Genomic DNA, 16,292 nt, shown 5'->3' on the forward strand with positions numbered 1-16,292 from the left:
AGTTTGTTTAAATGTGTGACTGATGAACCCATACCAAAGATAATGCCATTGGACATAGGTCTTACCTAAAAAAAACCAGTGGCTTAAAAAAATTCCTGGAATTGACATATTTAAGAAAATAACATTGTTCATTTTATTTGGTGAGTCACAGAGAGAAATATACCATCAGGATGCATGCATGTCAGATTACTGTGTGAGGAGACGGAATTTTCTCTATTCATCCTATAAATACTGGGCAGTTACTATGTGTCTTTGTATTCTGCATATAAAGAAAACGACGTCACCCCCCCCCCCACACACGCACACACGCACACAGAGCTTCTGTCCTGTCAGCAAAATCTCCATGATAGAGGAGTGAAGAAGAGGAACAGCATCCTCAGCTCTGTGGAGTTGCTCCGTGGAGCTGGACAGACAGCATCTGGAGACAATAGTGTGGGATAATGCCCTTGTACACTGTAAAGATTTGCACTCATATTGGTTTAATAAAACGCTGATTGGTCAGTAGCCAGGCAGGAAGTGTAGGTGGGGTGACCAGACTAGGAGAATTCTGGGAAGAGGAAAGGCACAGACACAGTCACCAGCCAGATGCAGAAAAATCAAGATGTGAACACCTTACTGAGAAAAGGTGCCAAGTCACGTGGCTAAACATAGACAAGAATTATGGGTTAATTTAAGTTGTAAGAGCTAGTTAATAAGCCTGAGCTAAGAGACCAAATGGTTTATAATTAATTTAAAGAACCTCTGTGTGGTTCTTTGTGACTGATTGGCTGTGGGACCAGGCTGTTAGGTAGGGTGGATGGAGAACTTCTCTCTGAGAGGGGGAACAGCAGCCTAGTTGAAAACACAGTCTAAGGCAGAGGCAGGCGGATCTCTGTGAGTTCGAGGCCATCCTGGTCTACAAGAGCTAGTTCCAGGACAGGCTCTAAAAAAGCTGCAGAGAAACCCTGTCTCGAAAAACCAAAAAAAAAAAAAAAAAAGAAAACACAGTCTAGCCTAATGTTTCCAGGTAACTTCAAGGTTCAAGATGTTAGGAATCTATCTTCTTTTATAATGTTTCACTGTTTAAATGTTGGATACAAAACCACATTTGAACACATGCAAATAAGGACACTCATGCTGTTTTCAGGCAAGAACCTCTGCGTTGGTATTCTTGTCAGTTAGTGAAAATAAGACCCCCACGTTACTGTTGAGTGCATCTCCTTGGCCTTCACAATCCTTTAAATCCTTTATCACAGAAACATCTTTTGGGATGGGGGTATACCTCAATGGTGAAGTACATACCTAACATGCAAGAAGCCTTGAGTCACTCCTCTCTCTCTCTCTCTCTCTCTCTCTCTCTCTCTCTCTCTCTCTCTCTCTCTCTCTCTCTCTCTCTCTCTCTCTCTCTCTCTCTCTCCCAAACCAAAATGCTTTTCACATTGTAATTTATCTAAATCTAAGAAACTCATTTATATGATGATTTCTAGCATATGCGTCAAAAAAGCAACGTCTACTTCTTCTCAAATCCAGTTTTATTAAAGTAGTTTGGCAATTTGGTGGCAGTACAAAGGGGGCACATTAGAGACAGTTTCAGTTTTCTGCATGCAGGAGGTCGGGCAGATGCACATTTCCACACCCGCTGCTGTCTACTACCAAGCAGCAGGCTGCTATATGCTTTCCTATTCTCCACGGCATAGGAATTTGTCAAATAGGCTTGAAAATATAAAATCCAGATTTAAAAAGTTCTCATCCGATACCAAGAACACAGATTTTCTCCCGCATAGCTCGGGACACTTTGCCATAGATTCGAGCGTGGGCTTATTTAGCTGTGTTACTGGGCAGCAAATGTCGGGCGGCCTCTCTGTCCAAGGTAAACACTGAGGAGCCAGAAGCAAAGCTTCTCAGGGCTTGGTATGCCTTAGTTGTTCTCCACTGAGCCTGAAGTTGGCTGTAAGGAAGGAAACGAGAAAGCTGTGTAAGAAATTTTGTACAAGACATGAAGGCTTGTACTAAGTAAGTGGTTCTCAACATAGGGGCTGCAATCCCCCAAATACTGTCAGAAAACACCAATATTTACATTATGATTCATAACAGTAGCCAAATTACAGTTATGAAGTAGCAACAAAAATAATTTTATGGTTGGGGTCACCACAACCTAAGGAAGAGCATCAGGAAGGTTGAGAAACACTGTTCTAAGTGGTCTTGTTTCTCAAACAGAATTTGAAAGCCTGGCCATGACAATGGAGCCTCATGGCTTTCTTCTTGTGATAGGAGAATCTTTTAGAGCTTCAGATGTGGAAGGTAAGTTACCTGAGGATTACGGCAGCTGCTTCCACGTCCTGTTTCCTAACAAGTTGCCATGTGCTTCCTTAATGACTCAATGGAGACCATGTCAATGTATTTCACCAATGACAGAAAACTGTCCTACCACAACAATGTTGGTTGCCTTATGGGGTGGGGGGGGCGGAATGCTTGTCCTTCAAGAAGTATGTCTTAGCATATAGCATATCTCAACATATTTGTGGTCTAAAGAACATCACATCTCAATGAGCTAGCTAGCACGCGTGAAAAACACAGGCTTCAGAACAGTCTCAGCAAATGCAATGTATTATTGTCCCAGTAAATTAGACCTATAAACATTAAGTCAGAGTAGTGGGAAACAGGCCAGACAAAGTCTTCAGTCTTATTTCCCAAGTGGAGAAAATATTTTCTTTAGGAGTGAATATGCATCTTGAAGTTTCCCCAAAACAAGTCCTTGCATTTAATTTAATTAAAAAAAATAAAGTATCTCCAATGCTTAAGAAATAAGGATAGAGCCGGGCGGTGGTGGCGCACGCCTTTAATCCCAGCACTCGGGAGGCAGAGGCAGGCAGATCTCTGTGAGTTCGAGGCCAGCCTGGTCTACAAGAGCTAGTTCCAGGACAGGCTCTAAAAAAAAAAAAAAAAAAAAAAAAAAAAAAAAAGCTGCAGAGAAGCCCTGTCTCGAAAAACCAAAAAAAAAAAAAAAAAAAAAAAAAAAAAAAAAAAAAAAAAAAAAAGAAATAAGGATAGACTGGATTTTTACCCTGAGATTTTATTCAAGAATATCTTAGATTTGTGTGTGATACTTAAATAATGCTTATTATTTTTAAAATAATCTGTACATGTGTGTAGGTATGTGCATGTGAGTACAGGTGCCCAGGCTGACCAGGGCATGGGATCTCCCTGGAGCTAGAGCTGAAGGCAGCTGTGCGCTGCTGGGCATGAGTCCTGGGATCCATGGTTCTCTGCAAGAACCATGAGCTCTAGAACCATCTCTCCAGCACATTAAATAAACCTACAGCAATAAAAGCCTACATGCAACACACTATTGGCAACCCCTAAGTTATGCATTTTTTTTTTTTTTTTTGGTTTTTCGAGACAGAGTTTCCCTGTAGTTTCTAGAGCCTGTCCTGGAACTAGCTCTTGTAGACCAGGCTGGCCTCGAACTCAGAGATCTGCCTGCCTCTGCCTCCCGAGTGCTGGGATTAAAGGCGTGCGCCACCACCGCCCGGCCTTAAGCTATGCATTTTTAAAGGTTTATGTGCATGAGTGTTTTGCCTACATATGTGTGTGTGCACAATGTGCATGGCTACCCATAGAGATCCTAAGAGGACACTGGCATCGGATCCCCTAGAGATTCACGTGGGTCCTAGTATCGTGGGGTTCTGGGAACTGAATCTGGGTCCCCTGCAGGAGCCATTTCCGTAGTCCCTCCTAAATCGTTCGAGCCCAGGAAACTACTTACAAATGGAGTCCTGATTCCGAATTTGCTGTGGAATGTCATGGTGACTTTGTTTTTATGGCCTGTTCTTTGATCAAAGGCGTGGCACGTATCGAAAGGCGGGCTGTATAGGTGAAGGCTCACGGCAGGCTCCGTGTGGCTGACGTTCTCCACTCGATGTAATCCAATGGAATCTGGACAAAGGGGGCAGGAAACAACAGAGAGATCGCGATGGCGGCTGAAGGCAAAGTTTCTTAATCACCCACAATCTTTAACTGATATCAATGAATGTGGAATGAATATACATTAGATTTAATTTCCCTGTTATGGATAGAAAGAGCCATGCAGGCATTCTTACTGCAAACTACCTCACATTACAGTGAAAGACTAAAACTAGATACAATATAGGGAGGGGAAATGCTGGGCGGTGGTGGCGCAAGCCTTTAATCCCAGCACTTGGGAGGCAGAGGCAGGCGGATCTCTGTGAGTTCGAGGCCAGCCTGCTCTACAAAAGCTAGTTCCAGGACAGGCTCCAAAACTACAGAGAAACCCTGTCTCGAAAAACCAATATATATATATATATATATATATATATATATATATATATATATATATATGGAGGGGAAAAAAGCATTTGTAAGAACTTGAAAGCTTAAAAGATAGTTTCATTAAGGAAAAAAAAAAAAAAACAAAACAAAACCCTAAACCATTCAGGGGAAAAGCCAAGAAAGAAACTATAATTTGAAACTCTCAAATAGATCAGGAATTGGCAGCACCAGGCACTTTCTGGAAACAAATGAAGGCTGGGCTAAACACACTGATAGGTTGAAAGGTTGTTTAGGAAGTAGGGTCTCAAATTCTTTCACCATTCCCTCTCCTCCACACTCCCAACCCCAGTAGAAGGCAGAGATTTGCTGTCTAGAAAAAGTACCGTGGCTGAACTCGGGACTGGTGGATACCAGGTTACAAGCAAGTGAATGAAGCAACAAGCCACATGTGAATGGCAAGAGTCTTGCTTTCTTTACCAGCCAGCCAACATCCAGGACTTCTTTCTCCAGGCAGAGATGCAGGTAACTCCGTAAGGAGTCTCACCAGCTCCACAGAAAAGCCCTCCCCATTCTGCCACCAGCAATCCCTCTGCTAAAGGGCTTTGCCTGACCCTCAGAGAGCGATCCTGTCAACAAGCCTCGTCCTGTGCACAGAGACACCAGTGAACTTTTTTGTCCCTGGATTTTACACATGAGCACACAACTGAATTAGCCTCTAGTACAGAAGACAGAGGGGGGTCTGAGCAGCCTGGGAAAGCAAGTTGAAACAGGACACTGAGGAGACCTGGGAAAGTCTATTATTAGCATTCTACCTGAGACAAAACACCCAGGGGGCGGGGAACAGGAATCAAAAGATTTTTTGTTTTTGCTTATTTATTTCTTGAGAGATGGTTTCATGCAGCCCACGGTCACCCTGACCTTCTGATCTTCCCTTTCTCACCCCCGCCCCAAGTCTGGGGTTGCTTTATTTGGAGGTAGGGTTGAACCCAGGACTTTGTGCAGACATGCTGGGCAAACACTCTACCAGCTGAACTATAGCCCCAGCCTCAAAAAGGCTTCTCAAAATAAAAAGATAGCTGGATGTGGTGGTGAATGTTTGTAGGAAATGCTGAAGAGGCAGAGGCAGGAGGATTGCCAAATAAAATAAAACCTGAACAGAAGGGCTGGTAGAAAAAGTTGAGGTCGCTTCAAAAAATCAAAGGACAAAGATGAAAATAATAAAGGGGACAAATTTCAAAGGACAAGTTCAGGGAGCTCAATATCCAAACAAGAGGCCTTTCAGAAACACAGCTCATAGGGGTAGCATGAGGAAATTTCTTGGATCGAGGCTCATGTGGTCAAACTGCGAGTAACCAAGCACCTGGCAGAACGACGAGTCCTTAGGTGACCTTATCACCGTGGACAGATGAAGACACCACATGAGATGATCCCAAATATTTCCAGAAGAGACTTCAGAGACAGAGTTAAGAGTCAGAATGACCACTTGTCCCCTCCAAACAGGGACAGGAACAGGATACTAAAGGCAAAGATAGAGGCTTCTGAGGTCACAACCCAAATTCAGCTAATTTATCCATCAAGTTATAAGATTGAAATATGGGGTTTTGTGCTTTGGATATTAGGAAGTCTCAAAAATCTTCCATCCATGATGCCTTCCATAGAGAGACACCGGAAGACACCCTTACCCAAACAAGGATGTGAACCAAGAACAAAGACAACATGAACTCAGGAAATAAGCTCCGACACAGAAGAAAGCCAAGGGAAGGCTGACAGTGAACCTGGCTTAGAAATAACCAGTCTAGACAGGGCAATTATGTCCAGGAAGATTAAAAACCAATGTTCTCTCTCTCTCTCTCTCTCTCTCTCTCCCCACCACCACCCATCTCTCATTATTTTTTCAAGTCAGGGTCTCACTATGTAACTCTGGCTGTCTTAGAACTCACTATGTAGACCAGGCTGGCCTCAAAGGAACAGAAATCACCTACCTCTGCTTCTTAGTGCTGTGCCACTATGCCTGCCCAACATTCAGAATTTCTCTGTGTCTCCAAGGCTGACATTGAACTCATTATGTAGCCCAGGCTTGTTTCAAACTTGCAGAAAAAAAAAAAAGAATTCCTCCTGCCTCAGCCTTTTGAGTGCTAGAGTTACACGGTACATGAACACTCTGCAGTAGTAAAACCAAGATGATCTAGCGCCTGCTTATGCACAATTTGGAATGAGCATCAACAGTTAACACGGAGTGCTGTATACGAATGACATTTTGCTTTTCTAATTGCAGGTGTCCACACCAGCTGGCTCTTGACGGACAATCGTGCAGTCAAAGGCCCTCAGATCAAGTCACCTGTCCTGTAGAAGAGCCCAAGGTTCCTACGTGAGCCTGACTGTTTACAGTCTCAGCATTTGAATCTTTGCCTCCTTCTCCCCTATGTGTCTGTACTCCCTCCGTTAGAGCCATGCTGGTCTTGTCTTGGTGTTTCTGTCAAAGTTCTCTGGACCTCTCCCACTTGAAACAGGCTCCTGGGTGTCTGTCCCAGTTCTCCGCTCTCTTCCACCTATGTTGTATGTTACTCCTGGATTATTTCCAGCTACAGCTCTGCTGATGGGCGAGAGCTCGTCTTCCTACTGCTTGCAGAGCCTTGTGTCTTGATCTTGTTTACAGTCTTCTAATACATCCTGTTCAACCCTTCCTTCTTCCTTTCCATTTGCCCCTATTCCTCAAGTTTCAGTTCTCTGCAGTACCTTTCCCTGGACTGGGAACCTTCCCCTGATCATACCTATGTCTGCCCCTAATCTGTAAACATCAGAGGTTGGAAGCATTCAACGTTTTTCACTAATTAGTCTACAAAAATAGTCAGTGAGTACACCCCACCTTTTACTGACTGGCAAAAATTAACATTAGCAACCAGAATTTAACACTTCTATGGAAAAAGAACCAGGACTCACGCTCATGCTGGGGTGGGAGACCACTGCTGTCCTTTCAGAGTTCATTAGGTCCTCACCAAAATCTTTTACCCCTCGTCTGCATCTCCCTCCTTCACCGTGTTTGGCTGCTACAGGCTTCTGCACTGGAGACCCCTGACAGAGCTCTTTTCCAGATGGAATGGACATTCTTAAAGACTCTGGGTCCAGCTGAAAGTAATTACCCTAAAAGACTTTTAGCTTTACTGTGCTATGGTATAAGTGACAAGCCTGTTCTTATAAAGCCGGTGTGCGCCTTCTATATAGCAACCCTCAAATATTTGAGAAAACAAATGAAAATGTCTACAGAGGAAACTGACAGACTCGTGTGAAGTAAATACAAGAGAAAACATTTCCCATACAATCTGATTTTTGTAAGTGATCTGCATTCCTAAACTAATAATCTAATAAATTTAAGCCAAGTAGCAAGGTTAATACTAGACTTTAAGATATATGAAGGAAATGCCGGGTTTGCCAGGGAAAAGCTATAATATTTTATTTTATATAAGCAGGACAGCTTCCTGATTAAAAGCATATGTTTGGAATCGAACTGCATGGACTCAAATGCTGGCTAAATATTTAAAACCGGAGTGATTCCAGACAAGTTATTTAATCTTCATATGTACTGGCAATCTCATCTATAAATGAAAAATTATGACTCTCATATGTTTAATAAACTTTTGGAACATTATGGTCCTTTTTAGAAACATAAATAAATTCACCGCCTCTCCTGGGGAGCATTTGGCTGTTCCAGGAGACATTGGGGAAAGAACAAATTCTTGGTACGATATCTCTAAGTCATTGCCCAACAATATACATTACAAAATTTCCCTTGAGAAAAGTCTTTTAGGTATGCTGCATGCAGTTTACAAAAATAGGCACTGGCTAATGTTCTTAATCTCTTCCAGAACACGTCCTTGCTTTTTTTGATATAAGCACACTATACATTTTGCAAGTTGACACAACTTTTTTGTATAAATTCATATCCCACTCTCTTTGTTCTAAGTTTTGACGGGTAAACAACTTTCCAATGAATGACAATCTTCATGCATAGGTTTTGAGTGAATAATTCCAACCCTGCTTTAAAGTCTTAGAAACACATTGTGTTCAGGCCAGATTGCAACTATTTCCCATCAACATGCATAGATAAGAGTTCAGCTGTTCCTGCGTTCTCCTAGACAAAGAATAGGATGTTACCATTAATGTAGGCACACTGGTTTTCCCTCAAGGTCCTTTCTGACTTCTTGATCATCTCATTTGATTTCTTGTCAGGCCAGGCGAACAATGTCTCCTTTAGGTTTCCTTGCAGCATCTTCAAAAAGCAGTGGGAGTCCGTGTGATCATGGATACTGCTATATGAGCACAAAATGACAAATGAATTCAGTAGTTGGCCCAGCGGAAACTGATACACTCTTAGGAAGCTCTCAACCAAATTCATTTCAGTTGCTGTGTTTTACATCTAGCCGTACAATTCAGCATGATGGTTCTGGGCACAATAACAGCACAGCATCCACAGCAAGGCATGTAGTTAACAGTTTAGATGTAAGCTCTCACTAAAGATTGGCTTACATTTTTTAAAATGTTACAACTGTAATCTGGTAACAAAGCACAAACCCAGAAACCTTTCCTTTTTTTTCCCCCTAATACTGTTGTTTGGTTTGTTTGTTTTTGTCTTTTTGTTTTGATGATCATTGTCTTTGAGATAGGTCTCATCATACAGATAGGGCTGGGCTAGAATTCATGTTCTTCCTGCTTTAGAAGGGAGGATTACAGGCTTGCTGGGATTCCAAGTGCGACACAACGCCCAGGAAACCGCAGCATTTAATAAGACATATAAATTGTGCTACAACTGATAATGAAAGAATATTAGAAGTGGAGGAGGGCTCACATAGTATGTGAGGTTCTGAATTTTATCTCTGGCATCCCACATGCACACATGCATGTACGCATGCACCCATGCATGGGCACACAGGAGGAAAGGTTCATTAAAGAAATTTTTAAAAGGACAAAGATAGTCATCTGTAATCACTGAACCATATTGGGATCATTTGATATTTTATGTTTCTCCCCATAGGCTTTTCCTCTTTTCTTCTTTGTGTGGGTGGGAGAATGTATATGTGCGCATAACATACTCATTATCCTGAAATGATGATGTAATGTATACATAGTGTTAACATCTTCCAGGCTTGGAGTAGCCTACCTGAGATGATCTTCCAATATTGGTGGGAGAAAGCAAACTGCATATTAAGTGAAAAGGAATTTATTCATGTGATCTTAGAGCCAACAATTTAGGCATAACAGGAACAAGGTTGAATAAAATCTATAAATGTATATAAGCCGGGCGGTGGTGGCGCACGCCTTTAATCCCAGCACTCGGGAGGCAGAGGCAGGCGGATCTCTGTGAGTTCGAGGCCAGCCTGGTCTACAAGAGCTAGTTCCAGGACAGGCTCTAAAAAAGCTGCAGAGAAACCCTGTCTCGAAAAACCAAAAAAAAAAAAATGTATATAATTTTTAGCATTTGCATCCCGTTGAATTCTGGTAATGTTTAAATGTATCATAAAAAGAACTGTTTCCTGTGTCCACAGACTAGCCCTATCCCTCTGATCTGTTTTTTTTTTCTTTTTCTTTTTTTTTTTTTTTTGGTTTTTTTCAAGACAGGGTTTCTCTGCAGCTTTTTTAGAGCCTGTCCTGGACCTAGCTCTTGTAGACCAGGCTGGCCTTGAACTCACAGAGATCCGCCTGCCTCTGCCTCCCGAGTGCTGGGATTAAAGGCGTGCGCCACCTCCGCCCGGCCCTGCTGATCTGTTTTTAAAAAGCACTGAGAATGAATGATCGCTATCCCATTTCATCAACAAATGTTCCCTATGGACCTAACATCCTAAACCTCGTAATTCTGCATTTCTTTTCTCTCACCAAAATGGGTCTGGTTATTGTTTTGACAGAACCCGAGAGATCTGTGTAAAAATACAGTATTATTCAGTTGGTAACAAAGCTGACCAGTGTGCAAACTAAAGACAAGGAAACAGATTTGAAAAGTATTGGTGTTAGTTTAAGTTGCTTTCCTAGTAAAGAAGTTGAACGATTAACTAGAGGTAGACAGAATGTTTCTGAATTTGTGACGTTTTCTAGGTCCAAATCTTGCCAGTTTGGTCTTTGGTCCCACAGTTGTTGACACATCTCACATACCACAAAGGTCAAAGGTCAGGGTTAAGCACAGTTCCAAAAAGAGTTTAACTCCGTAAGAGACAGAGATGTTGAATTAAGGTGGCTATTTGCTTCCTCAGAATTGCTACTCATTTGAGGTGGAGGCCTTATTTTTATTTTTATTATTTTATATTCTTTTTTGGTTTGTTTATTTATCCTCCCCCTCTCTCTTTGTATGTGCATATACCACTTGTAAGAGTTGGCTTTCTCTGTGGATTCCAGTAATTGGGGAGAATCATCAAGGTTGGGGGCGAGCTATCTTGCTTGCTGAGGGAGGAGATGGGAGGTGATTTTAATGTATTTAGTACATGCCTGACTCCTACCCCTATGCAAATTCCATGCTGAGATTAGTGGACAATGTAAACAACTCTAAAATGTGAATTGCTAGTCCTTGTGAAGTTGGTGACTAGCCTGGAGCTCTTACTGTTCACACGCTGGGCCAGACATTGTAAGAAACACCATGAATGGGGCTGGGGTGTTAGTTCAATGTTAGAGGGTAGAGTGCTTGCTTAGTATGCATGAGACATGCATTTGAATCCTGGCATTGTAGAATATAGGTTTACTTTGGAATATTTATTTTGAGACAGAGTCTTATTATTGTACCCCTGGCTGTCCTAGAACTCACTGTGTATATCATAACGTAATACTAGTTGAACCTTGAGATTATTAAATACCTATTTTAAAACACATTATAAAAGCAGTTAACAGCTGGGCGGTGGTGGCACATGCCTTTAATCCCAGCACTCAGGGAGGCAGAGGCAGGTGGATTTCTGTGAGTTTGAGGGCAGCCTGGTCTTCAAGGAGTTGACAAAATGTGCAAAAACAGAAAACAATGTGTATCTACCCTCAACTTCATTAACAAAATTATCACAGACACATAGTCACATCAGTATAGCGTACACATCAAAATGTTACTTCACAGTAGGGACATATGGCTTTTTGTAACTATCTCCAACTCATAGAGATCCACCTGCCTTTGGCTCTTATGTTGAGTTTAAAGGTGTGTGCCACCATGACCAGCCAAACCATAGATTTATCAAAGAAAAGTAGGAAAGAACCCCAGAGGGTGGAAGGATGCCAGAGGGAGGAGTTTTCAAAGGGAAAGACCGGATTGAGTGAGCAGCTGTGTTACCTGCCGTGCCCTTCACCCCAGCACAGAATCATCAGGTTAAACTTCCCATTTCCTTGATCCACAAGATTGCGAGTATACCTGAAAAGACAGACATACGCCAGTCTGAGTCTGGCTGCTGAGATAAGTACTCGAAAAAAGAAGCATAACGCACTGCCATCTACTTTTATTTACTAATATTCTCATTTTAAACAATGGTCTCATGTAGCCCAGGTTGTGAACTCCTGGCCCCCCTATCTCCATGCCCAAGGGCTGGGATTCCAAGCATCACTTATGCCCAACCTTACTTCTTTTTTTTCTGTTTCATAATCTTTCATTCAAATGTAAAAGTTCAGAAGAAGCCATTTGTAGGGATTGGGATTTGTTCTTTTAAAAACAAAACAAGAATGAGGGAAATATAAAATCAAAACAAAACAAAAATAGCCAACAAGAAAAACCAAAACCAAACCAAACAAATTGTCAAAAACTGTCAAGGAAAGGAAAGAGCATGGAGCCAGACAGGTTAATTGAACAACCCCCCTTTCTCTCACTACCAATAGCTCACACCCATTCAATGCTAATGCGTATTCCTGAGTTAAATCCATAGTTCAGTTTTGTCCACAAAGCCATGTGAATATAACAAGTACTGCTTGCTTCCTTTAGCCCAGTCAAATTGTGAGCCACTTCAATATGCACTTTTTTTGTTTTGTTTTTTAAAACAAGGGAGGCATTATTCAAGGAAAGCAGTACTTAGCCTCCAGATACACTTCCCAGGAATGGCAGATACCTTTCAAAGGCCTAGCTGCTCTGGGGCTTTCAAAGTGGACCCCCTAACCCACTGTGCATAGGAGCATGAATCCCAGCCCCCAGCTTCCACCTCAATAAAACTTGAACATGGTTTTTGAATTCAGAGCCCAGAACAAATAAAAACTGTTTTCACAGCTGAGCTTTGACTTTTCTGCATTGTGTACTTTTACTTTTTCTGGTCTAGAAAGAATGACAAAACATTTCTGTATTTTGATTTGCTGACTTTCCTGAGGTAGCTATTCAGTCTTTACTACCAGCATGAAATGATAACAGGGGGAAAATTTCTTGTTTCTCCATGCATATCAGTCTCAAACTAATAAAAAGGAGTGCTCTCATGGAAGGTATCTGGAGAGTTCATTACTACCCAGAAAAGAATGTTGCTATTGTTTTGGGATTTTTTTTCTCCTTCTAGTAGGTTTTGAGGACCGAAGTTTCATTAAAGGACTGTTCTAGAATGCTGCCCAGTTTTACTGCTAAAGCCCTGATACAAACACATTCAAAAGCACTCATAAGGAAAAGTTCTGCTGAGGCTTGAAGTAAATACCAGAACAAAGGCTACATTAGGTCAGAATACTACCAAACCTTTTACTATCATAACTGGTAAGGGGAAAAAAACCCATCAAAGCCAAAACAACTATCCTACGGACACTTGAACTCTTAAGTTGTAATTTGGTCCAATGATCCTGTTGTCAGCATTTGGCTAGCAATGTCTGATAGTTGTGACACCCGTTTTAGACTGCTGTCTCTATGGGCAAGGAAGCGTTGTACACATTTGCTTGGGTACTGTTTGCTCACTCGGTCATCTGTTAACCCAAGCTCCCCATACAGTGCAGCTTTCCTCTTGTCCTGTCCTTCCTTCTGTCCCCCAGGCTCAGGGCCCGGTGCTTGCAGGGCATGGGTCTCTGGAGAGTTTCCAGGTACTATTATTTTCTTTCTAGCTGTTAGTCTCCCTTATCCCTTATGACCCAGGAAGGGGTGTACACACAGCCTTTAAACCACAGTAAACAGAGTTCCTGTATTAACACCCCACTTCTTCAAAGAACTCACCGTCTGGATATACTGGAACACATTGCTCCCACCCCCAGATCAGATTGGAATCCTTCTGGGCACCAAGGACAATACAATAGAATTCTCGTCTATCTCTGTCTCTTATTCTCCCTATAGTCCACCCATATCCCACCCAGGACTTCACCTTTATCTTAATGAACTGTGCTTGGATGTAGGGAGAGATCCCTGGCAAAGCCATTGTTCTAGAGAGCAGGAGCTGTTGCCACACACCTGATTAATTTCACTTGGACAATGCTATGTCTCCAGATATGTTACAGTAACTGAAGAATTTGTCACAGGTCTAGAGGAAGTTGCCTGGGGGTTTATAGTCCAGCTTCTTCTTTTTTTTTTTTTTAGTCTAGCTTCTTAAATTGTGCATTGCACAGCGGAATGTGGGAGCATAGAAGATGGGAACAGTGTAAGATTTCTGAATGTACAGCCCCAAGTTAATACCAAATAAAATGTAATGTGTAATAAATTGGTAACTGGCAGCACTTGCCTGTGTCATCGCATGACGCCATAGCAACCAGTTTTTTAAAATTTATTATTATTGTGTGTGTCATGTGTGTGCTTGGGCATGCATGTGCCCTGGTGCTAGTGTAAAGGATATGGCATCTTTGTGGAGTTGTCATGTAGCCCAGGCTGTGAACACACAGTGCAGCTGAGGTTTACCTGCCTCCACCTCCCAAGGGAAGCGTCATGCCCAGCCCCAGTCGTTTTCATGCTTAATAATATCTCATTCAGATGCCAAATCAAAACAACAAACATTCGACCAAGATTCATGTAAAAATAAACAAACAATCCCTCTCATTAGCATATATATTCGCTTTAATCTTTAATAAATGATAGAATTATATATATGCTAAATTTAAAAAAACTGTGGATGGTTTTCAGTAAATATTTGATTTTATTTTAAACACCTGCATATATGGAGCTATAAAAGTTTTTCAGGCCAAAGGCGCCGCAGGCGGCCTTGTTCGTTGTAGGCTCCTAAACTATAACGAGGAAACGGACCTTGTGTAGGATACCCAGCTCCTTTCCCGCTGCTCTTTGCTTGTAAAACTGAGGTAAGAACAGCTTTGTCTCACACCATGTGACCTGACTGGAGGAGCGCTTGGTCCACAAATGGGCAATTACCTGCCAGCATTTAAATAGACGTGTCAGGTGTACCCTTGCGGGACCTAGCCCAGAACTGAGTGACCAGAATAAAAGGAAACCGCTTCAGACCACTTCCCAAACACAAAATGCCACCCTTCTTGTCCTTAGTTTTTACTACTTTAAGTTTAAAAATCTTGTTGAAACAGTCCTTGCTGACAGAACTTTACATGTTAAGGAGAGAACTTCCGAGGAGAAGTCCCGTTCTTGCCCCCCTTTCCTCCAGCCAGCTTCCTCTCACCAGCCATTCTATCAAGAACAAGCACCGAGGCTTGCTCTTTCTTCCACACAGAAACCCTAAGAGTTTACTCTGGCTCCTGAGGGCTGATGATCAGACTTAATCCTTAAGTCAAAGCTTCCAAAGGTCTCAGCCTAGCAGACTCAAGCAGGTCCGGAAAGTAGCGGTCTTTATTTAGTTTTACCTTCTAGGTTCTGGGAAACAAGGGCGAGAGAAGGCCGAAGGCTTGGGGTAGGGGGCTGCAAAAGCCGCAGTGTGCCCAATTTACAAAATCTGACAGTGTGCGAGCCAACCCTCAGTCGGGGTGGTGAAGTGGGTTGGAAGAACTAACTGGACAGGAACAGCTCGCAAAACCCTTGCGCTGTTTCACATGAAAGCGTTCCAGGATCGGGGACGGAGGACTGACTTGGGGTTGTGTTGGGTCCCACCAGCACCCAGGGTGATCTCCTGGAGCGCTCTCCGACCATCTGCCGTCAGTCCCAGGCGGCTGCCCGGCGGGAGCTTGAGTGTGCCAGGTGGCGGGAGGGGTCTCAGTGCTGTGCCAGAGACGGCTGCGGAGGTGGGGCGTGGTGTTGCTATGTTGGAGGCTAGGGCTGGGGGTGGCGGGGTTTTGCCGGAGACAGTGGAAAGCCTGAGAGTGGTGCGGGAACCTTCCGACTGCGTGAACCTAGCTTTGCAGAAGCCCGGGCACGCTCACCTGTACTGGTCGAATTTGGCGTACAAAGCCCACTCGGCGGGATTGCTCTCGTAGGCCTCCAGCACAGCCTGCACCTCCTCTACATTGACCTCGTCGCCCGCGAAGAGCTCGTGCAGGATGCGGATGAGGTCGGCCAGGGTCCGCGGCTTCAGCAGCTCCGTCCCTTCCATCCCGTAGGGCTGCGGCACCCCCCTCCAGGCCGGCTGCGGAGGACCCCGGCTGCAGGCTGGACACCCGACACACCCAGGACCCGGGACGCCCGGGACCCACCGCACTAAAGGCTCTCGCAAGGGTGTTAGACCCAAGTCTAGGAGTCACCAGAGACCAGCCTAGTGCACCGCACCGGTCAAGACCAAAGCAGCGGAATCCGCCCTCCCGGGCCCTTTTTAAGCTCTTGGAGTCATCCAGAACGTACCAACCGCCTTCAGGGGGTGGAGTGAGGCGGAGAGACCTGAGAAAGGGGCTGGAGCTGGAGAGCGCCAGAGGGAAGGCTCTGGCACAGGACTTGGCTGCCTTTGCGCGCCAGCCCTCAGAAGTCCCACTGTTGCCCTTGCTCTATATGAGCAATTTCTTCCCCGCCTTAGCAGCGGATTTTGGCCGCCCATCCCATCCCTTTCCAGGGCTTTGGTTTACAAGGAATGCCTGTGGGTTGTAGGTCTGGGGGGGGGGGGGGGGGGGGAGTGGGAGTTGAGCGGATACTGAGGAAATGGAACCCATCTTCCAAATACAGCTAAGGTGGTTGGGAAGATCAACGATGAATCCATTCCCTGGCCACAGTAACTGTCAGGTGACTATAAACGGTCCACATACAA

The 16,292-nt window shown here is 43.6% G+C and overlaps 1 protein-coding gene across 1 annotated transcript; it reads right to left on the minus strand.

Moving 5' to 3' along the window:
- Nucleotides 1-1,493: 1,493 nt before the first annotated feature.
- Nucleotides 1,494-15,858, minus strand: Cdo1 (cysteine dioxygenase type 1). Its single transcript, XM_038330205.1, has 5 exons — nucleotides 15,481-15,858; nucleotides 11,561-11,638; nucleotides 8,422-8,576; nucleotides 3,746-3,915; nucleotides 1,494-1,927 (listed from the first exon to the last, which is right to left on the minus strand). The coding sequence occupies exons 1-5, from the start codon at nucleotides 15,648-15,650 to the stop codon at nucleotides 1,898-1,900; spliced, it is 603 nt and encodes a 200-aa protein (XP_038186133.1). The 5' UTR covers nucleotides 15,651-15,858; the 3' UTR covers nucleotides 1,494-1,897.
- Between the last annotated feature and the right edge of the window lie 434 nt (nucleotides 15,859-16,292).

The sequence above is a fragment of the Arvicola amphibius genome, chromosome 5 (assembly GCF_903992535.2).
Source record: "Arvicola amphibius chromosome 5, mArvAmp1.2, whole genome shotgun sequence".
Taxonomy (NCBI): Eukaryota; Metazoa; Chordata; class Mammalia; order Rodentia; family Cricetidae; genus Arvicola; species Arvicola amphibius.

Coding starts and splice junctions, on each gene's coding strand:
- Cdo1 (XM_038330205.1), bottom strand. CDS start 15,650: ATGGAAGGGACGGAGCTGCTGAAGCCGCGGACCCTGGCCGACCTCATC. Junction 8,577..11,560: donor TGGGGTGAAGGGCACGGCAG/GTAACACAGCTG, acceptor GTGCTCATATAG/CAGTATCCATGATCACACGG. Junction 1,928..3,745: donor TCGGAATCAGGACTCCATTT/GTAAGTAGTTTC, acceptor CCTTCCTTACAG/CCAACTTCAGGCTCAGTGGA.